The sequence below is a fragment of the Phocoena sinus genome, chromosome 1 (genome assembly GCF_008692025.1).
Source record: "Phocoena sinus isolate mPhoSin1 chromosome 1, mPhoSin1.pri, whole genome shotgun sequence".
NCBI classification, from domain to species: domain Eukaryota; kingdom Metazoa; phylum Chordata; class Mammalia; order Artiodactyla; family Phocoenidae; genus Phocoena; species Phocoena sinus.
In genome coordinates, this window is record NC_045763.1 from 110,604,943 (window position 1) to 110,629,556 (window position 24,614).

Here is a 24,614-nt window from a genome sequence, read left to right on the forward strand (position 1 = left end):
CACTTATCATATTTATGGTCTTGTCCACAGGAATGTATGTATCATAAGGACAGGGATTCTTGTCTGTTCTGTTCACTGCTGTATCCCCAGTGCCCACAACAGTGTCTTATAGACGGTGCTCAAGAAGTATTAGTTGAACTAAAATATTTCTTAAATACAGTTAGTGTATCTAATTGAAGAACAAACCTATCCAGAACCCTCCTGGCAAGGGAATATGTGAAAAAGTGTTTAGCTGTCTGCACTCTTAAGAATTTCAACTCCACTGCCTTCGACCTTGGGCAAGTGACCTAACCGAACCTGTCTGTGCCAGTTTCCTGCTCAGTAAAATGGAGCTAATAATAGCACTTCCCTCACAGGGTTTTGGTAACGATTAAATGAGTTACTATACATAAATTCTCATAATAGGTCCCACACATAGTGCGTGTATATGAGTAGTAATTATGGCTCCATACAGGAAGACTCAGAGAAGGAGATGAGAATGGAATGCCGGCTGGCTACATCCAGTATGCGATTCTAGTTAGCTGTTTAGAGGTGGACGAGGCGCCCTGAGCTGGAGCAATTGCAGGCAACCTTGAGAAAGACGGCGCCGGAAAGGGGGGCACTAATCCCATTTGCCCATCGCTTTACAAAGCACTTTTACATTCTAAACGCTTGAAATCCTCACAATCATGTCTGGTGGGCATTATGATCCCAATTGTATCCATGAAAAAACTGGTTCGGGGAGGTTGAACGACTTGTCCGATGGAACCATGTGATAAGTGGTGGCCCCAACATTCCCATCCAGAGGTTCTGATTCACACCTCAATACAGTCGCTATTACCCACGTAAACTCTCAGGGCGCGCCAGAGTGTCCGGGGTCCAGGGGTCCTGGACAGGGTAACAGAACCACCTTAATAACAACATCCAGGTTGTCAGCGGCTGTGTGCAAGGCAGGATGTGCAGGCTCGCCGGCCGGCTAGGGTGTGCGAGAGCTGGCACGGTGGATTTGCAGACGAACTCTGCAAGCGCTTGCGGATTAGAGTATCAAGGTAACTCAATTTCCTAGCATTCCCTCCCCTTCCCCCGCCTCCAGGGGGCGGGACAACAAAGCGCGGGAAAACCGGCCTCGACTCCACCCCCTACCCCCGTGCTGGGGGCGGGGAAAGGAGAACTCTTAAATGGGTAATGGACACGGGGCGGGTTTCCCCCTCCCCCATCCCCGTGCTTAGGAAGCGTTCCACAATGCCGCTTTAAGATCCCTTTGGAAATAGCCCAGGCCACGCCAGCACGCTAACGTCACCTCTCCCCTACTTCCGGTCTGCAAGCCAGTCCCAGGCTTCAGGTGCCGGTGCCTTCCACACTCCAAATCCCGCCCCCGCTACAAGCCCTCCTGCAGAGGGAGGAGCAGTGGGTGACGCCATCGCCTAGGAGCTAACCCGTGCGAGGACCCCATCCATTCAGATTATATGACGATTTAGACAGTGGGAAAACCACGAGGAAATGGTCAACCAGATGACGTGGTGCTTTCGGTGACGTCCCATTCTGTGACTGCTGCACGGCATGACAGACATTGGGGTTTAGCTTGAGAAAACACCGCAAATGGATCAACACATCCGGGCTCCACTCGGGGCCAACGCGGTTCTCCTCAACCTGCCCAACAAATAGAAGCAGAGAGGTCTCTAAATTTGCATAAGTGAACTGCAGGCTTCAGGGATCGCGGCCAATAGGGAGTGAGGGGGCGGAGACACACCTGGGAGAGTCACCTCCTCCTGTAGGAAAGCAGGGAATCAGACTGGCTTCTTTTTAAACGACAGTGGCGGAGGCCAATCATTTTTGAGATGCACAGATGGGGCAGTGGGCCCCGGCGCAACCAATGGGAAGAAGCTTCTCCAGAAGGACTAGGCTTCTTGCCCAATGAGGCTGGGAAGCCTGTGCCTAGCTGTTTCCGAGCGGCAGTACTTAAGACCAACCCAGTACGGAGCTGGGCGGGGCGCAGTACTGAACGACGGGGGTATTGGCCAATGGAGAGTGCGAAAGCGGGCAGCCCAGACCTGGAACGCGAAGGGAGCTGAGGGAGGGGGAGGCTGAACGGGAGAGAAGCAGGAAGTAGCGGCGGTCGTGGGGAGGGCGGCGGCGGCAGCGGCGGCGGCGGCAGCAGCGACTGGAGCAGGGAAGAGACCGCTGGGTCTCGGCCCGCACTGGGAGCGGAACAAGTAAGCGTGCCTGGGGTAAATACCCGCCTTTGGCCCCGCCCCCTGGGGGGGCGGGTAAATACCCCCACCCCTCCCCCACTTGGTCAACTACCCCCTCTCCGCGCCGCCCCCCGGGATGGCTTCTACCGGGGCCCCGACGTCGCCCCCATTCCTTGGGGCACGTGGGCGAAACTCCTAGCCTGTTGAAAGCACAGCCCCTAGCAGGGTAAACGTGGAGGGGGGGTCGGGGTCCCCAACTCCTGGCGCCCCCAGCCCGAGAGGCGTCCGAAGCGCGGCCCGGGGACTGGAAGCTGCGGGATGTCGCGACCTAAAATGGTGTCCGTGTCCGGGGGTGGGGGCGGGGGAACTGGGCCAGGCCGGAGCGGAGCCTGCACCCCGACTGGGCACGGGTCAGCGTCCGGGCCCGGACGGGACCCAGGCTCGTGCCCCAGGCCGCGGCGTGCCTTCCGATTCCCCCCCAGTCTCGAGAGAGCCTCGAGAGCCCTCGGGGGGAGGACGCTGCGCAGGGAGGGAGGGGAGGAGGTCGGAGTTGGGACGGACCCCGGCTGGAGAGCTGCGAGTCTGGCAAAAACTGTCCCCTCCCCACTACTCTCTTTCCACACCTTCCCTGCTCCGGTGTAGTCTTGGGCCGGGAGGTGCTGCGCGGCAGCTCCCCGAGGGCCTGGCCTGGCCAAGGCCCGTCCTTCCCTTAGCACGCTGGTGAGAGCTAGAAAAGCGCGGCGCGCCTCAGTTTCCCCTCTGGCTTCTCCCATGTACACCCCGCCCCCTTTCCGCAACCCTGGACATGCTCCCCGCGCCGGTCCTCGGCAGATGGCAGGGGCTTAATTCCGGCCGCTGCCCAGCTTGGCGGCCGCCTAATCGCCCCCGGCCCCTCGCCCTCCTCTGCGCAGCAGGCCCCGGGCCAGGGAAAGGGACGCGGAGCCCCCACCCGACCCAGGCCAGTTCACCCTCTTCCTGTTCAGCCCCTTCCTTTGGCTTTTGGGGAAGAACAGAGGGAAGGAGGGGGGCTGGGGCCCAAGAGACAGGGCGCAGCAGCCGCAGAAAGGCCTGAGCCGTGGGGCGGGGAAGCCTCTTCGGCCTTGAGCTGCGCTGCTTGATCTACTGTCTGCTCCTGGCTCTCCGATGACCTCTAAGTCACTTGGACGCCAAAGGGGGAGTTGCTTGGGGGAGGCAAGTTTGCAGATGTTTTCTCATAGTCCCCACTGATCTGTGCTCCACCAGCCCACTTTTCTGAGGGCCTGAGCGGAAGGTAGCTCTGGTCTCTCGCTGTCGGGAGGGAGCCGGCCAGGGGAGGGCCCTAGCGATCCAGCTGGGCAGAGGCAAGGGGTGGAGGGCTTTGTTTAAACCCAGATCCTGTAAATTAAGTAGAGGGGGATGAGAGGAGCACTCCCCTTTCGTTCTTCCTCTAGTTGGTACCCTCTCCCTCCACCCCCATCTTGGTCCCAGCAATGCCAGCTGCCACCTGCTGGGACTATCTCCAGTTACCGTCTAAAGGCTGGAAAGAGGTGAGAGAATTGGCCCTGGGAAATGGCTTGCCTTGAGGGCAGGGAATGTGGAGGGAAAGAGACTTTTTCAGTTGCTTCTTCCTAGATATAGAAACACTTGTGGGGAGAAATGGGTAAGGAACACACCTGGGTCCCCCACAAGCTCTAGGCTGGCCTTCTTGTTGGTTTAGTGCCACATAAGTCTTGTGGGACCTTTTTTTTTTTTTTTTTTTTTACTGGGACAAATGGGGGTTGGGTGAGACTTCCTGGGCCACTGTTGCCAAAGGAAAATGAAAAGGGTGAGGAGTGTGAGTTGGGGATAAACTGGGGTGAGGAGCTCAGAGCAGAAATGACAGGGGTGAGGGGCCTGGCTTTTCCCGGTTGAGGCAGCTGTGCTGGATAAGCTCATACCCTGGAGTTTCAGCCCTGGGAAAGCAAGATGGGGAAGGAGGGAGGGGGGGAAGGAGGGAGGGAGGGAAGGAGGAGGGGTTGGCTAGGAGGGGCCAGGCACTCTTGGGAAGGTAGGTGAGCGAGCAGCAGGTGTTTGTGACAGGAGAGGCCTAGGCTGGGGCCCTTGTGACCAGACTGCTGTTATGGTTTTCCCGTTTTTTCTCTTTGTCTCTTTCTGTTCCTGTGTCTTACTCTTTCCGTCTTGGTCTCTTGGGTAACTTCCCTGAGCCCACTTCGCCCTGTTAACCAAGCTAGATCTCCAGGTGCCAGTAATGACCCCAAGTGGCCCAGACTTGAGCTTACATGACCCCTGACTCTTGTCTCTGACCCCAGCCCTAGGTTTCCAGTGCTTATTCCCTCCCAGCTTCTTTTCGGCTTGGCATATCCTTGTTGTCCTAGCTGTAATAATAAATCATACTCTGGGTTCTGGCTGTCATGTTTATGATTCATATCATGCTCAGAACAACCCTATGATATATAGATTACTTGTCCACTCTTTCAGACAGCAAAAGTAAGGCGGTAGAGTAACTTGCTTGTACAGCAGGCCATTGATAAGGCTGGAACTAGAATCAATTCTTACATCTTGTCTTAAGTCACATGCCCCTTTGTACACATGGCCTTTCAGATCTCTGTGGACCCCCAGAAGATCCATGAAGAATATGAATGGATCCCATGCTGCCATGAATGAGCCCTTAAACTTAGAGCATCATGTACATCCTCCTCCTTAATAGTAGTATTGATTAACTGATCCTGTGCTGGGCACAGGAGGGGTTGAAGTGGTTTCAACTAAGATGCTCACTGAACTCCCTCCATCTCTACTCCCTTATCTCTTATCTGTATTTTTTTTTAAGATTTATTTATTATTTATTTTATTTATTTTTGGCTGCGCCAGGTCTTAGTTGCGGCATGTGGGATCTTTGTTGAGGCACATATCTTTCGTTGCAGTGTGTGGGCTTTTCTCTAGTTGTGGCACGCAGGCTCCAGGGTGCATGGGCTCTGTAGTTGTGGTGCGCGGGTTCCAGAAAACATGGGCTCTGCAGTTCGCGGCCTGCAGGCTCTCTAGTTGAGGCGTACAAGCTCAGTATTTGTGGCACGCGGGCTTAGTTGCCCCCACGGCATGTGGGATCTTAGTTCCCTGACCAGGGATCAAACCCGCGTCCCCTGCGTTGGAAGGTGGATTCTTTACCACTGGACCACCAGGGAAGTCCCTTTTATCTGTATTTCTGAGAAGTCTCTTTTCCTTTGCTCTCTCTGGATTTTGGTGTCCTCCCTGGAAAGTGCATACTACATTCCTTTCAATTTTAGGGTTTGGTAAAACAGGTGCCTCCACCAGCTCTCTAGGATTTGCACTGTGGTGGAGGTGTACCCAAGTCAGAGTGTGTGTGGGTTCTGAGAGCGGATGAATTTGGAGGTCTTGAGGGAGGAGGTCCAGCGTTCCTGCTTCCAGAGGTCTCAGTTTGTCTCTCTTTTTCCTGTTTTCCTCAGGTCTGGGACCTGTTGCCATGGGGGACATGAAGACCCCTGATTTTGATGACCTCCTTGCTGCCTTTGACATCCCCGACATTGATGCAAATGAAGCCATACACTCTGGGCCAGAAGAAAATGAGGGGCCAGGAGGCCCAGGGAAGCCAGAACCCATTATAGGAGGTGAATCTGGAGAAGCAACAGCAGCAGCTGCCGGGGATGGCCCTGGCTTGCCCGCCCAGGCCTCTGACCATGGCATGCCACCACCAGACGTCTCAGCAGTCAGCGTCATTGTCAAGAACACTGTGTGTCCTGAGCAGTCGGAGTCCCTGGCTGGGAGTTCAGGAGGGGAAGGGGCCCGGGCTGGGGGAGTGACTAAGGAAGGGTCTGTGGGACCTCGTCTGATGCAAAATGGTTTTGGGGGCCCTGAGCCATCCCTTCCAGGAACCCCGCACTCTCCAGCTCCTCCCAGTGGAGGTACCTGGAAAGAAAAATCCATGGAAGGCAAAGCTCCCCTGGACCTCTTTGCTCATTTTGGGCCTGAGCCAGGGGAGCACCCTGATCCCCTTCCTCCCTCTGCGCCCTCCCCACCTCGGGAAGGGGCCATGACCCCACCTCCTTTCTCCTCTCCCTTTGAGCTGGCCCGGGAGAATGGCCCAGCCCTGCTGCCTCCTGGTTCTCCCCCACTGCTGGGGGCCTTGAAGCAGGAAAGCTGCAGCCCTCTTCATCCCCAGAGCCTCCCAGGCTCAGGCTCTAGCCCTGAGGCCACGGTCGTCCCTGCCAGTGTCTCCCCTTCCCGGGTTGCAGCGGTGTCCTTCTTCAAGAAGTCTCCAGGGCACCAGAGCCCTCTTGCCTCCCCTAAAGTGCCCAGCTGTCAGCCCCTAAAGGAGGAAGAGGATGAGGGACCAGTGGACAAGTCTCCCCCAGGAAGTCCCCAGAGTCCCTCTAGTGGAGCCGAGGCTGCAGATGAGGACAGCAATGACTCCCCTGCCTCCTCCAGCTCCTCTAGGCCCCTCAAGGTACGGATTAAGACCATTAAAACATCCTGCGGGAACATCACAAGGACTGTAACCCGGGTCCCCTCAGACCCTGATCCCCCTGCCCCCTTGCCTGAAGGGGGCTTCCTGGCAGAGGCTAGCCTCCTCAAGCTGTCCCCCGCAACCCCGACCCCTGAGGGTCCAAAGGTGGTGAGTGTCCAGCTGGGTGATGGCACAAGGCTGAAGGGCACCGTGCTGCCCGTGGCCACCATCCAGAACGCAAGCACTGCCATGCTGATGGCAGCCAGTGTGGCCCGCAAAGCCGTGGTTCTGCCTGGAGGCACTGCCCCCAGCCCTAAGACGATGGCTAAGAATGTGCTGGGTCTGGTGCCCCAAGCGCTGCCCAAGGCTGAGGGGAGGGCAGGGCTGGGGTCCGGGGGGCAGAAGGTGAACGGTGCCTCGGTGGTGATGGTGCAGCCCTCTAAGCCGGCCACCGGGCCGGGGGCAGGGGGTGGCACGGTGATCTCACGGACCCAGTCCAGCCTGGTGGAGGCCTTCAACAAGATCCTCAACAGCAAGAACCTGCTGCCTGCCTACCGGCCAAACCTGAGTCCACCGGCTGAGGCCGGGCTGGCCCTGCCGCCCACGGGCTACCGCTGCCTCGAGTGTGGGGACGCCTTCTCGTTGGAGAAGAGCCTGGCGCGACACTATGACCGCCGGAGCATGCGCATCGAGGTCACCTGCAACCACTGTGCCCGCCGCCTAGTCTTCTTCAACAAGTGCAGCCTGCTGCTGCATGCCCGTGAGCACAAGGACAAGGGGCTCGTCATGCAGTGCTCGCACCTGGTCATGAGGCCGGTGGCCCTGGACCAGATGGTGGGGCAGCCGGACATCACGCCCCTGCTGGCTGTCCCACCTGCCCTCGGACCTCCAGCCTTGCCTGCCTTGGGCAAGGGTGACGGGGCCGTCACCTCCTCCGCCGTTACTGCAGTTGCCGCTGAGGCCCCTGTGCTGCCACTCTCAGCCGAGCCGCCTGCCGCCCCTGCCACCTCTGCTTACACCTGCTTCCGCTGCCTGGAGTGCAAGGAGCAGTGCCGGGACAAGGCCGGCATGGCTGCCCACTTCCAGCAGCTCGGGCCCCCCGCCCCTGGCGCCACCAGCAATGTGAGTTACTTTTCCCAGCCCCTCCCTGGGATGGGGACAGCCAGATGCCATGGGGACGGGATCTAGGAAGGTGTGGGGGCTTGGTTAGGAGAAGGAATGGGGGACAGGCCACTCCTCACAGACTCACCTGGTTTTAACTCACTCGACAGGTGTGCCCAACTTGCCCCATGATGCTCCCCAATCGCTGCAGCTTCAGCGCCCACCAGCGCATGCATAAGAACCGACCTCCCCACGTCTGCCCTGAGTGCGGAGGCAACTTTCTCCAAGCCAATTTTCAGACCCACCTCCGGGAGGCCTGTCTGCATTTCTCTCGTCGCGTAGGATACAGGTGCCTCCCATCTCTCCTCCCCATAGTCCCTCAACACTTTTCCTCCTGTACTTGGTGGTCTCGTGGCTCCTGGGACCAGCCTTTCAGATGGCCTCACAGAGGTGAGCCCCATCTCTCCTGTTGAATCACTCAGCCCCAGTGTGTTAGCAAACGCAGTCAGGGCGCTCTCTGCCTTCCCTTCGTTCCCCACGGAGAGGGAGCAGGCGGGGCCCCCTCCGGAGCATCAGCTCTGCCTCTCTGCCCCGCAGGCCTCCCTTGGGGAACTGGGTGCTGCAGCTCCCTCCGTCCTCCAGTTGCCCGGGTTCCACCGCTGATTAACTCCTTAGAGTCCACCCAGCCCCCGTGAATGAGTGTGGGGTTGGAGGTGGCCGTGGAGATGCCCGCAGCTCACTACGGTGCCTCCTACTTACTCCCCAAGGTGCCCCAGCTGTGCAGTGGTGTTTGGGGGTGTGAACTCCATCAAGTCCCACATCCAGACGTCACACTGCGAGGTTTTCCACAAGTGCCCCATCTGCCCTATGGCCTTCAAGTCTGCACCCAGCGCTCACGCCCACCTCTACACCCAGCATCCTAGCTTCCACACGCAGCAGGCCAAGTGAGACCTGGGGAGGGAGCGTGAGGAGGGGCGGGTGGAGGGGGCTGGGCCTCGATGGGGCAGGACGTCTGCACTGTCTTCTCCACCCGCCCAGGATGATCTACAAGTGCGCTATGTGTGACACAGTCTTCACTCACAAACCCCTCCTCTCCTCGCACTTCGACCAGCACTTGCTGCCCCAGCGTGTCAGCGTCTTTAAGTGCCCATCTTGTCCTCTGCTTTTTGCCCAAAAAAGGACCATGCTGGAACATCTCAAGGTACAGGGGTCGAGGGATGGAGGTGGGGTTGCCCAGCTGTGTTGACCGGGGACGCCTCCGGAAATGGGAGCAGGGGAGGAGCCAGGACTCTGGCAAAGCCAGGTCCTCTCCCACACCAGCCATCCCCCCTTGTCTCCCTCTCACAGAACACACATCAGTCTGGGCGCTCGGGGGAGGAGACTCCTGGGAAAGGGGCCGGGGGTGCCCTTCTGACCCCCAAGACTGAGCCTGAGGAGCTGGCTGTGTCTCGGGGAGGAGCAGCTGCCCCTACTGAGGAGTCTTCTTCATCCTCAGAAGAGGAAGAACTGCCCAGCTCCCCTGAGCCCCCTCGCCCAACCAAACGGCCCCGGCGAGAACTGGGGAGCAAAGGCGTCAAGGGCGGGGGTGGGGGCCCTGGAGGCTGGACCTGTGGCCTTTGTCACTCCTGGTTCCCTGAGCGTGACGAGTATGTGGGTCACATGAAGAAGGAGCATGGCAAGGTGAGTGGGGTGCCCCTGGGGAGCAAGATGGGCTGGAGGGGCAGCATTGGGATTGACCTGTGTGGCAGTGGAGCTGGGGTGCTGCATGGAGCCTGGCTGAGACCCCCAACCCCTGCTCTCCTAGTCAGTGAAGAAGTTTCCGTGCCGCCTGTGTGAGCGCTCCTTCTGCTCCGCCCCCAGCCTGAGGCGCCACGTCAGGGTCAATCACGAGGGTATCAAGCGAGTTTACCCATGCAGGTAACCCTTACCCCCTGGCCCCCTTCCTCTTTTCTGTCCGGCAGGGTGCCCCCAACCCTGGTTCCCCAAAGTACCTTCCCACCTGCCTCTTAGGTCTGAGTGGACTGACGGTTGAGGCCTCCCTCTGCTCAAGCCACGAGCCTTGGTCTTTGGGCTGTGCCGCTGGAGCCCACCCCGCCCGCTCTCCCCTTTAGGTATTGCACAGAGGGAAAACGCACCTTCAGCAGCCGCCTGATCCTGGAGAAACACGTCCAGGTCCGGCATGGCTTGCCGCTCGGGGCCCAGTCCCCTGGCCGGGGGAACGCCCTGGCTCGGGGCCCTGGTGCCAGAGCCCAGGTAGGCAGAGGCCCACCCTGCTGCATGAGGGCTTTGGGAGCAGGAGCCTGCGCGGTTATAGCCGAGGCCTCAGGAAGCTGGGCAGGGGTGCCAGGGACGGTGGGGGGTGACGGGAGGCCCGGTTTCTTCACTCTCTTCTCCAGGGGCCGGGACGGAAACGCCGCCAGTCCTCTGACTCTTGCAGTGAGGAGCCTGACAGCACGACACCTCCAGCCAAGTCCCCCAGGGGCGGCCCCGGGGCGGGAGGCCACGGCCCCCTGCACTACCGGAGCAGCAGCTCAGCGGAGCAGAGCCTCATGGCGGGGTTGAGGGTGGATGGCGGTGCCCAGCAGTGCCTCGACTGCGGCTTGTGTTTCGCCTCGCCTGGCTCCCTGAGCCGGCACCGTTTCATCAGCCACAAGAAGAAACGGGGTGTGGGGAGTGCCAGTGCCCTGGGCCTGGGGGATGGGGAGGAAGAAACTGCCCCTCCTTCCAGGTCTGACCCAGAGGGGGGAGATTCACCCTTGCCAGCTGCTGGAGGCCCACTGACATGTAAGGTCTGTGGCAAGAGCTGCGACAGCCCTCTCAACCTCAAGACCCATTTCCGCACACACGGCATGGCATTCATCAGGGCTCGGCAAGGGGGCAGTGGGGACAACTAGGGCCCAGGCCTGGACTCACTAGCCCCCTCCCTCTTCCTTGGGAGCCTGGGTCACTGCTGCTGCCTGGTCCCTGGGCTGGGGAGTGCCATTAGAATTCATGTTTTGTTCAACTCCTCTCCCGCTAACCCCCAAGGACAAGCTTTTGAGAATGGTAGTTATTTGAGGTTCCTGCCTTGGGTTTGGCCCTTGGGTCCTAGTAGAGTGGGTCCTCCATTCCTTCTTTCTGAGCCCAACACTAATTATTTTCTTGCTGCAGCCCCCCCATGTGGGACGGGGGGGGTGGGAGGACGAGAAGGCCCAATGCTGGGGTGGTCAGGGGCACTCTCCTCAACCCCTGTGGGCACAGATGGCAGCCCTGGCCTTGCCCTAGTGCCCCCCTGAGACTCCCTGGCACTCAAGCCCTCCGCCCCTGCAGTGCCTTTCACTTATCTTTTTTTTTTTTTCCCCAGAAATCCGGGGCGGGGTGGGGGGAGGTTGGTGGAGACGAGTCCTGTCTAGTGGGGGGTCCCAGGGAGAGGAGGGGACAGGCTCTCAGGAATCCTTTATTCTTGTAGTAATAATAATACTAACAAACAGTGGGGGAAATGGGAAGGAGAAAACCAGACCATTAAAACTGCTCGTGGTTTAATCCCCATTCAAGCTCCTCTTTTTATGTGACTTAGACAATGTGGACGTGTCTGGGAGGGGGTGAGTGACAAAGCTGGGAAGGCCCTTCTTCAGGGAAGTGGTATTGACTGAGACAGGCAGGGAAAAAGCAATCTTCCTCCACTTCGTTCTGTGTGGTGCCTTTTGTATCCTGGACACTGAGGCATCTGTTCACTCCCTACCCCTGAAAAAAAATACAACTCAGAAATGACACAGATGGCTAACTAAGGACTTTATTTCAAACAAAAATTAAAAATAAAAAATTGAGAGCTATTTCCCTGGGTGTGGGGAAAGGATAAGGGCAAGGAATTCCCCACGTCTTGGCCAATACCCTCAGACTGGAGGGGCTGTGATTATTCCCTTCCTCACTCCTGGGATGGGGAACCTCAGCAAGTGCAGGACCTTATGCCAAAGCCCACCTACCAAGGGGAACTCGGGCTAGGGGTCAGTCCCTGGGAGGTGACAGAGTTGGGCAGCAGCATGGCCAAAGGCCAACCACAGGATCAAGTCCTTAGTACCAAGAACCTACTCTTTTCTCCTTCCTGGGACCCAGGACACATTAAGAGGATGGCCTGCCGAAAGAACCTCTCGAACCCTAGTGAGGAGAAGAAAGGCCCCAGTGTCCCTCACATTTATCACTTCTGTTCTCTGGAGAGCATTGAGCCCTGGAGTCTGTCAGGTGGTAATACTGACACAGCTGGTGGGGGGTGGTAGGGAAGCCCCAGCAAGTCTGGACCCCACGGCTGGTTCTCCCAAACCCCCGGCAAGCTCTACAGTTACCACATGATCCTCTGTATTTCTTGCCTTCCATTTCCCTTGCTGGATGGCTGGGTGGGTGGGGCTTCCTGGTTTAGGGTCTCTCTGACAAGGGCCTTCTCAGGGAGGGTCCCCTGAGTCCCCCACTGCTCCGGGGCCTGAGAAGGAGGATGTCACATGATGCCGTTGGTGAGGTACTGGAAGCCATCGTAGAGTTTGGTGGTGATAGACCGCATGCTGCCGTCCACCATCTGCTCCACCAGCAGCTGGAGCTGCTCCTCAGTCATGCTCATGTGGAACCTCTCCTTGAGGTTGCGGATGGTACTGGAGCCATGGAAGCAAGGAAGCTGAGAACCTGGGGGCAGCAGCAAGGGAAGAGGGTCACGGATGGAAACGAGGGAGCGGCAGTGCTAACAGCCGCCACAGCCAGTGCAGAGCCAGGCTATCTAAGGTGCCCCTTCCCTCCCACCTCAGAGAGATCCCTGACAGTGTGGATGCAGTTCTGCTTGGGCAGAGAAGGGAGAATTGGCAGGAGGCCCTTCTTGAGCCCTTCTTTATCCCACAATCCTAAGCCCCTCTAGGTGAGGGCACGAGGGTAGGGGGTCAACACATCTCCCCCAGTAAGGGCGGAGGGAGCAGTCTTAGGACCCAGAGGGAAGGCTGGGAAGCGTCTAGGGAATGGGCCCTGAACCGGGCACTTATCTGCTTGCAGGCCTTTGCCTATGCTACGTCTGACACTCACAGATGACCTGGGCCACCGTCATCACGGGGCTAGACGGGGATGCTCCTGAGCAACAGCGACAGCCTGTGGGGTGGGGGGAGGGGTGGGGAGGAGGATACTGGCAGCTCAGACCGGGTGGACACCACAGCCTTGAGGGAATGGGGACGAGGGCCCAGGGATCCTGGACAAAAGACTAGATGGCAAGGCCGTGAGGAAACAGCAGTGAAAGTAGATAAAGATGAGAGAGGAACCCGTCTCGGCTCAGAGCAGAAGGGCTGAGTGTCGGGACAGGGAAGAGGTCTGAGGAGAGGGCAATCAGAGGTCAAAGGCCAATGACTGCAAACACCTGAGTTGGTGAAGAGCCGAGTGATGAAAGTTAAACAAGGGGTGGGGAGATGAGAAGGGACCAGGAGGCTGGAGATGGGACTGTTCTTTCCCTGAATGCACCTAGGAGGTAGTTTCTGCTGCCTCGCCCTCCCACCCCCAGGACTAGCTCTGTCAGGAATCAGGAGGAATGTGCCGAAGGTGAAACACGGAAACCCTCTGGGAGGCCCCGCCCCCAGTCTTGAGGTGTAATCAACTTTCTGGAGGTTCCATGCCCCAGGGCCCCAACGTAAGTGGGACTCGCAGGGCACTATGGGTACCACCCTATCGCCAAACGCCTGGCTTCTCCCCAGCCCCACCTTGCTGCATGATCTCCACGATCTGCACCACCTTATCCATGTGTTTCCGAGCAGCAATCAGCCCCTGCAGCATCAGCATCTTGTAGTAGTTGAACATGTCGCCATCCAGGCCGCCCATCACCTGGGAGGAGAGGAGAGAGCTGTGTGCGCAAAGGGGCTCAGTGTCAGAACTTCCTCCCTTGGGCAAACGTGCCAAACTCCGTTACTTCCCCAACTCTTATCAAGCAGGAAGCCTCCCAGGACATCCAACCTCACCCTGACTTATTGCCATTTCTGTTCTGTTTGTCCCCATCTGGGGGGAGCCCATCAGCTCCCCATCCCACGACAGAAAGAACACAGTGAGACACCTCTCCTTCCTGACTCACGTCTACAAACTCTGTGGTCAGCTTAAAGGCTGATGTCTCAAAGCCCAGGTTTCGGGGCGAGCTGGACAGGATGAAGCCAAAGTCGATGTGGATGATGTGGCCTTCTGCGTCCAACAGGATATTCCCATTGTGTCTGAGGAGGGGGCAGAGGAGAGGAAGAGGCAGTAGTAAGTCCCACTGAGGTGGGAGCTTCAAGCTGCAACACACTGGCCACATGACACCAGGCAAGGGCCCTGCCATGTTTCCTGCTGCCTATAACTCTGGGTCCAACCTTCTAGAAGCCAAAGCTAGCAGTGAGAAGAAAGGAAATCAGAAAAGTAAACTGCTAACAAAGGCTGTGGGGTCTCATTCGCTATCATTAACAGCTTAATCAAATAGGTTAAGATTATCCAAATTTCCCAGTAACTGTGATTCTAAGCACCCTAGCCAATCCCAATCTAGCAGAGAACTGGGAAGCTAGGAAAGAAGGACTGTGCCCTCCAACCAGCCTTTACAGAGGCCAAGCACTTGGCTTAGGGGGAGGCCTCCAGTCACAACCTAAAATTACCTGTGTTCTGTTTGTAATTCCTATCGGCCCATTGCAGATCAGAAGCCCCACCCCACCGGAAGGGAGCAGAGATCCCAGGCTGAGTGAAGTTTTAATGTGAAATAGTCTGGGGCTTCAGTTTTAACTATCTGGTAAAACCACTCATGTAAAAAAATTCTCAGGAGGCAATTCCTACAGGCTAGCTGCTGGAAGAACAGTTAAAGGCAGATAAATCCTAGGTCTCTGTGATTCCCACATGAATGGCCAGTCGAAAGAGGAACAATTAACATGCAAAGCATGTGAGGCCTGGCCCATAACGGACCTCCTCAGTGTCAACAGAGGCTTTGTTAGGCTAAGAGCTCACGGTCTGAAGCCACCTTCTCTGGGGTTGGTCTGACTGGCCAAAAGACGGGACAGAGGGAGAACCCAGTCCCACCTGAGTCCTTCCCCCTCTGGGAAAGCATGACAAATTTAGCAACACACACAATCTTGAAAGCCAGAAAGTTCTAGACGTCCTAGTCCAGCCTCTCATTTTACAGGTGAGAGGTGAGAAAACAGAGGCCCTGAGAGGAAAACTGACTTACTTGTCCAAGGTACCAGGCCAGTGAGAGGCAGTTTCTCTCTCTCCTTAAGTGGAGTTAGCTCCAGCCGCAAAGCTACGGGGTACTCATTCTGAAGCAGTTAAGGAGACCTTCAACTGCTTCCAGCTTGGGGCCCCCTTCACTGCTGCCACTTCTCTCCAGTGGATGAGTCCATTCATTACTTGACTACATCTACTCTTTTTTGAGTTATGAAAGGTTTACCAGCTGCCTGTCCCCCTCTCCCCCTTTTAAAGGATGGACTCCCATCTTCCAAATATATTAGTCTCCTAAGGAAAAGCCCAGAGGCCTGACTAGCACCTGCTTCTCTGCCTCCACTTACTCAACCCAAGGGTTCAGGCTCCAGGCTTTCTGGGCCCTGGGTTCCAAATGCTGACTCTTTAGGGACAGTCTAAAGCTTGCAACCAGATTCCTTATAAATAATGACGTTTCCCTCAGTCCTCAAATGCAAAGCCTCTGCTGGCTTTATCTGTAAGGCTGGCAGGGTGGAAGGAGCACAGGTTCTGAAAGTTCCCTGACCCTTATTTCCCTCCTGAGGAAACACCTGTCTGACAGCATTTTCATCTGGTTTCAACATAAGAATGTCAGGCCAAACAGGCCTGTGAAAAGATGCTCAACACTGCTAATTATTAGAGAAATGCAAATCAAAACCAAAATGAGGTAACACCTCATACCAGTCAGAATGGCCATCATCAAAAAGTCTACAAATAATAAATGCTGGAGAGGGTATGGAGAAAAGGGAATGTAAACTGGTGGAGCCACTATGGAAAACAGTATGGAGGCTCCTTAAAAAACTAAAATTAGGGCTTCCCTGGTGGCACAGTGGTTAAGAATCTGCCTGCCAAAGCAGGGGACACGGGTTCAATCCCTGGTCCAGGAAGATCCCACATGCCGCAGAGCAACTAAGCCCCTGCGCCACAACTACTGAGCCTGTGTGCCACAACTACTGAAGTCCGCACACCCTAGAGGCCATGTTCCACAACAAAGAGAAGCCACCACAATGCGAAGCACGTGCACCGCAGTGAAGAGCAGCCCCCACTCACCACAACTATAGAAAGCCCGTGTGCAGCAAAGAAGACCCAACACGGCCAAAAATAAGTAAATAATAAAATAAAATAAAACTATAAAAAAAAAACCCTAAAATTAGAGTTATCATATGATCCAGCAATCCCCCTCCTGGGCTGTATCTGGAAAAGACAAAAACTCTAATTAGAAAAGATACATGCACTGGACTTCCCTGGTTGTGCAGTGGTTAAGAATCTGCCTGCCAATGCAGGGGACACGGGTTCAAGCCCTAGTCCGGGAAGATCCCACATGCCGCGGAGCAACTAAGCCCATGCGCCACAACTACTGAGCCTGAGCTCTAGAGGTGGTGAGCCACAACTGCTTAAACTCACATGCCTAGACCCCATGATCCACAACAAGAGAAGCCACCGCAGTGAGAAGCCCATGCACTGCAACGAAGAGTAGCCCTCGCTTGCAGCAACTAGAGAAAGCCCACGCTCAGCAATGAAGGCCCAACGCAGCCAAAAATAAATAAATAAATAAATAAAAAGAAAACATACATGCACCTCAATGTTCACTGCAGCATTATTTACGATGTGGTGTGTATGTGTGTATGTATACACACACACACACAGGAATATTACTCAGCCACAAAAAAGAATGAAATAATGCCATCTGCAGCAACAGGGATGGACCTAGAGATCATCATACTAAATGAAGTCAGTCAGAAGACAAATATTATGTGGTATCACTTCTATGTGGAATCTAAAAAACTAATACAAATGAACTTTTTCACAAAACAGAAACAGACTCACAGACACAGAAAACAAATTTATGATTACCAAAGGGGAAGGGGGCAACAGATTAGGAGTATGGGATTAACAGATACACACTACCATACATAAAATAAACAGGGGCTTCCCTGGTGGTGCAGTGGTTAAGAATCCGCCTGCCGGGCTTCCCGGTGGTGCAGTGGTTGAGAGTCCACCTGCCGATGCAGGGGACACAGGTTCGCGCCCTGGTCTGGGAAGATCCCACATGCCCCAGAGCGGCTGGGCCCGTGAGCCATGGCCTCTGAGCCTGCGCGTGCGGAGCCTGTGCTCCGCAACGGGAGAGGCCACAACAGTGAGAGGCCCGCGTACCGCAAAAAAAAAAAAAAAAAAAAAAAAAAAAAATCCACCTGCCAATGCAGGGGATACGTGTTCGAGCCCTGGTCTGGGAAGATCCCACATGCCGCGGAAGCAACTAAGCCCATGCGCCACAACTACTGAGCCTGTGCTCTAGAGCCTGCCTGCCACAACTACTGAGCCCCCGTGCCACAACTACTGAAGCCCACGCACCTAGAGCCCATGCTCTGCAGCAAGAGAAGCCACCGCATTGAGAAGCCCACACACCGCAGTGAAGAGTAGCCCCTGCTCGCTGCAACTAAAAGAAAGCCCGCACGCAGCAATGAGGACCCAATGCAGCTAAATAATAAAATTAATTTAAAAATAATAATAATAAAATAAACAACAAGGATTTACTGTATAGCACAGGGAAGTGTAGTCAATATCTTGTATAAACCTATAATGGAAAAGAATCTGAAAAAGAATATGTGTGTGTGTGTGTGTGTGTGTATACTTGAATCACTTTGCTATACACCTGAAACTAACATAATATTACAAATCAACTATACTTCAATTTAAAAAAAAAGAATGTTAGGCCATCATAGGCACTTAATAGATGCTAGATTTCTGATAAGCGGCTCTGTTTAGCTGATCTTAAGGTGCTGTTGTATCACTGGAAGCACAGGCCACTGAATTAGTGCTTTCCCAGGACGGCTGCCCTATGCCCTCAGAGAGGCACAACTCACAGGAGCATTCTAGGTATTGACCCTGAGTCACTCTCTGGAGACTGTCTTAAAAAGCAGAGCCTCAAGGGTGTAATTATCTTTATACGGTATGTTGTTCATCTACATGCGAAGTTGAGCTTCATAAAGGTCACATGATATCGAGAGAAATGACAGCTCTGGGCAAAACAACAGATATGTAAGAGTTCTGGAAATCATATGTTGGAACAAGGAGGAGCGTTTAGGGCTGGGAGTTTCAACTCTGTGTCCACCGTGTGTCTCACATCCATCTGCTCCTTTCTGCCGTCAGTCACCACCACTGCCCTCAGGCCAGGCCTCACTACCTCTAGCTTCACTGCAAAGGCCCACTTACATCCAACCTCACCCACAGTGCCAAAGGGCACATTCACTCAACACAGACTGGATCATGGCATTCCCTCTGCCTGCAGAATAAGACTCCTCAGCCTCATAATGAAGGCCCCACTAATCTGGCCTCAACTTACCTGACGTCACTGCTACTACTGTGCCATGCAGTGTGGCCCAAGCTTTAATCACCTCGAGCGGTCTCCTCTGCCTGGGACATCCTTCCTCCACAGCTTTCTCTGTCCTCATTCTCATTCGTCCTTCAAAACCCTGCTTGCTCAAACCCTTGCTCCTCCCATAAATCCTTCACTTCTTTGGCCCTTACCCTGGTACTTGTCAGTCTGCCTCCTAGCCTTAATGGCACATGAACGTGTCTGTCTCTGCTTAAAATATGTTGTTTGTTTCATCTTTACATTTTGGCAATGGAAGGTCATGACGAATAAATGAAGGGACAGAGGGAACCCTGAAGAAAAGGTTAGGACGAGGGACAGGAGTTCACCTACCTGTCCTTGACTTGCAGCAGGTAGCAGACCAAGCAGTAGCCAGCACAACTCTGCACAAAATTGCGCTGGGCACTGAGGAATGCCTCAGTAGTGTAACTGCCATGCTCCTGCAGGAAGTAATCGAGCAAGGAGAGCTGTGACTGTTTCTTCACCTGGTGGATAGACACAGCATTGACCACTGGTTCAATCATGCCACTGTCGGCCGAAATCACAAGAATCTTGTATGGCTTGATCCACAGGGGTACTCGCTCCTGTTCCCAAATGGACTGTGAGGAAACACAGAGGCATTGTGACTCTCTCTAAATGGGCGTAGGAGGCTAAAATCCCCTCTGTCCCCAACCTTGGACAGTTCCCATCTTTAGTGGCCTTGAATTCTAGGCCACCAAGTGAGTAAAACCCCCTGATCCCACTGAGAACCAGGAAGTTTTTTTGTGTGTGTGTGTGTTACGCGGGCCTCTCATTGTCGTGGCCTCTCCCGTTGCAGAGCACAGGCTCCGGACGCGCAGGCTCAGCGGCCATGGCTCATGGGCCCAGCCGCTCCGCGGCATGTGGGATCTTCTCAGACTGGGGCATGAACCCGTGTGCCCTGCATCAGCAGGCGGACTCTCAACCACTGAACCACCAGGGAAGCCCAGAACCAGGAAGTTTTGAAAGGAAGTCCAGGGTGTGACAAGACACAGGGTGGCATGTGGGAAAAGGTATCTCATAGAGAGATATCCAAAAAAGGGAGGGAGAAGAGGAAACCTCGCTGTCACCTCCCAAGCTGGGTGAGTGGGACCTATTAACCCAAGTTGAAAGAACAGGGATAAAGACCAAAAAGGATTTAGGGTCAGAGAAAGTTTCTCCAGAAAATGAAAATATTTATATAAAGAACTGATTAAACAGGTGAAGTTGCTTGTAGGCAACTAACCTGGGGGTCAGGGATTGACATCTCAGCCCACTGCAACCCACTTGCTGCAAATCAGTTGGGAGTTCCCATCAATGATTAGAACAGGTGCCAGTCACAAAAGGGCCACAAGAGGTCGCTGTGGAGCTGCTCCCGGGGCTGTACTTCCTGGTAGGAGCACCAGCTTAGTTTAACGTAAATCTAACTTAGACCTGGGCAGGAAGATGGTCTCCAGTGGAGCTCCCTGCAGAAGGACCTGCGTGATCACCTCAGGTGGGCTGCACGTGGGCTGAGTTTCCCTCTTTTCTCCCTCCCTTCTCTTACCTGCAGTTGCTTCAACACCTGGAAGGCCAGCAGCTCCTGCCGAAGGTCATCCCCACACTTGACAATGACTGACAGGAGCCGCCAATTGGGGAGATGGCCATAGGGGGAGCCCTCTCTAATGCGCCTGTGAAGAGAAGCAAAAAGGTGTCAAAGGGTGATGCCAGGTTGAGGACAGAGACACGGCTTCTATCAAAAATCCAAATCAGGGCTTCCCTGGTGGCGCAGTGGTTGAGAGTCCGCCTGCCGATGCAGAGCACATGGGTTTGTGCCCCCGGCCCGGGAAGATCCCACATGCCATGGAGCGGCTGGGCCCGTGAGCCATGGCCGCTGAGCCTGCGTGTCCGGAGCCTGTGCTCCGCAACGGGAGAGGCCACAGCAGTGAGAGGCCCGTGTATCGCAAAAAAAAAAAAAAAAAAAAAAAAAATCCAAATCAAACTCCTCACAAGGTAAGGACTCAGACCGCTGCCTGGGGGCCTGATGGATTTTGCCGGCGGGTGTTGGGCTGAGAGACAGTATGGATGGTGGACCCCACCCAACTCACCGCACTTTCTCCTGCCAGGGCTCTTTGAGAGCAACTGCAGAAGGGTCTTCTGGGTCTCGTTTGAAGGCTGTGGGGGTGTGAGCCAGCTGCTCCGAAAGGCGCCGTCTAGCAGGAAGAAACTATATCATTTGCTTGGAGGAGTTACCCCAGATCCTCATGTCCCTGTCTATGCCAGCATTTCCTGCACTGTTTCCTTGATTCTGGGCACACAGAGATAGAAACCTGGGCTGAGAGAGACTCATGGAAGGAAACACACCACTGATATCTTTTTGCTAACCTGGTGGTTTGTAATCATGTTCAATGCAGATTACCAGGCCCTGCCCATTCTCCTACCAAGATTCTGCATTCAGAACAGGTGTGGCTCCCGCAGCTGCATTTCCAACAAGATCTCCTCCCTCTCCCTGGATTCTGACACGTGTGTCCTCAGACCCACTCGGGGAAACGCTGTTGTAATTCCTTCCTCTGGAGTCCTTTTAAAATGTAACTTCTTTCTGTAGTAGCCCAGTAATTTCTCAACCCACACCTTCAATGCCTCAAGTTTGGTGGCCTCAGGACATGGACAGAGTAAGGAGAGAGAAGAGGGAAAGATACAGGCTGACAGAGAGGAAGGGGACAAAGAGAAAGGCAGTGCCTAAGAGAGGGATGAAAAATGACGGGCAACATGGTCTGGCCATACCGGATGTCGCCTGCTGCAATGAACACAGGCTCCTTGCTCTCCTGGCTGGTGATGCTGTCCACAGAGAACTGGGAGATGTTGTCACAGCTGTTGGTGTGCACTTCAGGGAGCTGGGGAGAGCAGGGGACTGCAGGTCAGAAGCGCTGAGCACAGGGGTTGCCTCTTTCACCTCCTCCTCAGATCACCCTGCGTGCTGCCATCTCCAAGACACGATCAGCCCTCCCTTCCAAACCCTGCTCCAAAAAGCCTCCCCTGGTTATGCACCATCCTGACCACTTGGACCCCAAACTGCCTAGGCATCCCCCCCTACAGATCCTCTAGCAGTGTTTTTCAATGTGTCAACTACCTCCATCAGAATCACCTGGAATGCTGCTAAAACGTAGATTCCCAAATCCCACCATCAATCTGAATTAGAATTACTGGGAATGGGATCTGGAAGTCTGAATTTCTAACGAGTTCTCCAGAAGACTTCTAACACACTCAAGTTTGCAAACCACTGCCGTGACCATCACAGAAAGCTGAATTTTCAGCCTTATATTGAGAGCTCCCCAAGGCCAGGGATGCATTCTCCCTTAGGGTCCAGAAAAGACCCTCTCCAGGCTAGGTTCCTCTGAGCAATTTCTTCAACCTAAGTCATTCAGTCTTATCTCCCCATCTCTCTCTAACTATAAAATATTCTACCAGACCCGAAGGTCCATATCAAGTCCCTTCTTTACTCTTTCCTTTGTACAAGTGCATTTCTCCTTAACCCCACTGATCACTTACTGCACACTGCCTTGTTGTGTATCTTATACATAGATTTCTTTCTTAAATGTCTGCATCCAGTCTCCCCATTTGGACTGTAAGCTCAAGTGGAGAGTCTGCCTTTCCACAAAGTGAAATCTGGCTGTGCTACAGCTCTAATAAAATCCTGCTCTGGATCCCTACAACCCCAGAACAAAATCCAAGTTTCTTTCCACAGCTTACAGGATCCTTCTTACAATCTGGCCCATGACGGCCTCTCCAGCCTCATTCTTCACCACCTCCTCATCTCACGACCACACATCACAGTCACACAAAATTTCTTTCTATTCTTAAAATGGGCCAAGCTCTCTCATGTCTTCCAGTCTTTGCACTTGCTGTCTCCTCTGCCTGGAATACTCTGTACAGCTAATTCCTACCTACCTTCAGGCCTCAGCTGAGATATTATTTCCTCCAAGAAATCTTTCGGGGCGTGTCCAATCCCAAGTCTGGAATAAGTGCTACCTCCACCCTCAGGTGCTCCCATGATACCCCATCCTCTCCAGCACAACATGGATCACACCACACTACATCTACATGCTGACTGGCCTTGTTCTCTCTCCTATTAGGTCATAAGCCCCTTGCAGGCAGGGGCCAAGCCTTGTTTACTAGCATACAGCACTCAGGGCTGGCACAAAGGCCCTCCATAAACATTCCTTGAATTAATGAATGTATGAGTGATTCTTCTCTGCGTTCCTAAGACAACTTTATATCGCAGGTGTTCAATATATATTTTGATTAAATTTTTCACACTCCCCTGGGCTTAGAAGTTCCTTCTTACAGTAAGCCTAAATTCTTCTTGCAAGAAAACGAGCTCCACCTGAATCTGTTCCAGACCAGAGCTGTTCAGAGCTGTCCCCTCTCACACCTGTCACTACCTATGGCACTCATTTGGGTACTTGCTTCAGCCTGCCTCAGGGTGTGTTGTGTTGTCTCAAATACATTGAAAGTTCCAGAATAGGTGCTGTGCCCTTGGAGCTCCCTCACCTCCACCTGCAGCTCGCCTATGTCATCCACCGACCAGGCCTCATCATCGTTGTCATAGTTGGGCACAGTGCTGAAGCTGCCTGCCCGCTGCTCGTGGGTGATGCCGCATTCGGGCAGGTTCTCTACAGACCGGGTGCTACGAATTCGGTTCTCCGGGATCCGGGCGGGGACGTTGGTGGTGTCGAAGTTTTCACATTCGAGGACTTCCACATAGATCAGGTAGGGAGCCTGCGGGTAAGTGAGAACAGTATTTGCAGCTTACCTCCACCACTGTTCCCCCCAAACCTCAACTCTGCTAACACGGTTCTTCCTGCTGCCCACTCCTGCTCCAACCTGAGTCCATCAGTCCCCTGACACCAGGAATGCCATATTTAGGGCAGGAACTTATCCTATGGGTGCTGCTACTTTGTGAGCTCCAATTCTTGGTGTCTTTCAGTTCTCTCCTTAATTAAAAACACACCTGAGGTGTTTCCCTCTTCAGCCATGGCTGAAATACTGTAAAATACTAGTTTTTTCCCCTGAAGTGCTTCTTAAATGTTGGTTTGCATGAGAACCACCTGGGGTGCATGTTGAAAACTGACTTACTTGGGGCCCAACCCAAATCTAGTAACTCAGTCTGGGGCTGGAGCCCAGGAATCTGCATTTTTAAAAAGGCATCCACCTTCCCCAGGTGGTTCTACTACAAGAGGTGTCCTCCAAACTGATCAGGACACAGTCTTGTAAAGCAGTGGTCCACACACTATTCTGCTTATGTACTTCCTAAAAGTATTTTGAAAAATCATATATCCCCTCAGTTTTAAGTTGACAGCTAAAATTTTTCATGGGAAGTTAGTTGCCAAAGTATATACTTTCTGGTGTCATGCAAATATTGATATTTTAAAATAAAACTGTTACATCACTGTCTTAAAAAAAAAAAGCATTTGGCTGAGAGAGTACACAGGTCTTTAAAATGTTTCAGCTGAGCTTCAAAATGTATAGATGAAGCGCCCGGGCAAAACCATTCCAAATCATCAATTACCACCCATTCAGAGAGGCCTGAATGCCTCTGTGGGCTTGTCCTAAAAACAGACAAAAAGACTGGGAAAAAGTTGGGCACCGTTCCAAGCAGGATTCTAATCTTCAATACGTCTTCTGGGAAAAAAATCTGAACCATTAGTGCTCATTTCAACTAATTTAGCTAATTCTCTCCTTCTCCCTGCCCACTGTGATCAGAAAAGGTCTTAGAAACAAAGATTTCTCTACTCTCATTGTTGCTGTACCTGGAAAGCCTAAGAGTTATAGAAGGGCTGGAGAAGAGCTACCAAAAGGACTGTGAGGAGGGGAGGAGAGCAGCTCTCTCCTGAGACATGGCAAGAGGCAAGCTGAAAAGATCAGGCCTCTTTGATCCAGAAAAACAAAGCCCAAGAAGGGGGACAGGAGGGCCCTCGGAATCACAACAGTACTCAGGTGAAGTCAAGGCTGACACGTGCACGTGGGCTACGGAGGGAGTCTAAGATGCTGGTGGGGCACCCCTGGGCACATACACACACCCTGGACAACGACAGGAGTAGAGTCAGATGAGGGGTATGGTTTGGGCCAGAGCCCACCTACCTTGTCCTTAGAGTTGAGGACAACAGCCTGGGTGTGGGGCACGCGGACCACGTGGTGGTCAAAGGCAGCAGTGGGCAGCCAGACTCGGGCAGGGAGCTTATGGTTGAGCAGGGAGAGCTCTGAGATCAGCCGCTGTGTTTTCTGTTCCTTGGTGGGGAGCGTGGCCAGCCGCTTGCCAATCGCCATTAGGGACTTGATGAATTCTCGCTCGGGAGCCAGTCTGACGGGCTAC

The 24,614-nt window shown here is 54.1% G+C and overlaps 2 protein-coding genes across 12 annotated transcripts in view; one reads left to right on the top strand and one right to left on the bottom strand.

The window, feature by feature from the left end:
* Positions 1–1,982: 1,982 nt before the first annotated feature.
* On the top strand, positions 1,983–11,460 carry ZNF687 (zinc finger protein 687). 4 transcript variants are annotated; one of them, XM_032627713.1, is made up of 9 exons: positions 1,986–2,207; positions 5,612–7,731; positions 7,881–8,059; positions 8,478–8,654; positions 8,749–8,911; positions 9,058–9,390; positions 9,515–9,627; positions 9,822–9,963; positions 10,107–11,460. In XM_032627713.1, exons 2-9 carry the CDS (start codon positions 5,629–5,631, stop codon positions 10,602–10,604), a joined length of 3,708 nt encoding a protein of 1,235 aa, XP_032483604.1. In that variant the 5' UTR covers positions 1,986–2,207; positions 5,612–5,628; the 3' UTR covers positions 10,605–11,460. The 4 variants fall into 4 exon arrangements, with proteins under 4 accessions (XP_032483623.1, XP_032483613.1, XP_032483604.1 ...); XM_032627703.1 differs by having other exon boundaries at positions 1,988–2,192; XM_032627732.1 differs by lacking the exon at positions 10,107–11,460 and having other exon boundaries at positions 1,983–2,192; positions 9,721–9,835.
* A 2-nt stretch (positions 11,461–11,462) lies between these two features.
* The window catches only part of PI4KB (phosphatidylinositol 4-kinase beta), a 29,115-nt gene continuing 15,963 nt past the window's right edge, over positions 11,463–24,614 (bottom strand). For 6 of the 8 annotated variants that reach the window (XM_032627741.1, XM_032627782.1, XM_032627752.1 and 3 more), the window contains 9 exons: positions 24,383–24,610; positions 22,793–23,020; positions 21,026–21,135; positions 20,350–20,454; positions 19,809–19,932; positions 18,599–18,864; positions 13,775–13,907; positions 13,410–13,530; positions 11,463–12,360 (listed from right to left, as the gene is read on the bottom strand). In XM_032627741.1, coding sequence (XP_032483632.1) covers positions 12,179–12,360; positions 13,410–13,530; positions 13,775–13,907; positions 18,599–18,864; positions 19,809–19,932; positions 20,350–20,454; positions 21,026–21,135; positions 22,793–23,020; positions 24,383–24,610 — 1,497 coding nt within the window. In that variant the 3' untranslated portion in view covers positions 11,463–12,178. The remainder of the gene's footprint in view (positions 12,361–13,409; positions 13,531–13,774; positions 13,908–18,598; positions 18,865–19,808; positions 19,933–20,349; positions 20,455–21,025; positions 21,136–22,792; positions 23,021–24,382; positions 24,611–24,614) is intronic. The other 2 variants (XM_032627762.1, XM_032627806.1) reach the window with 1 other exon arrangement.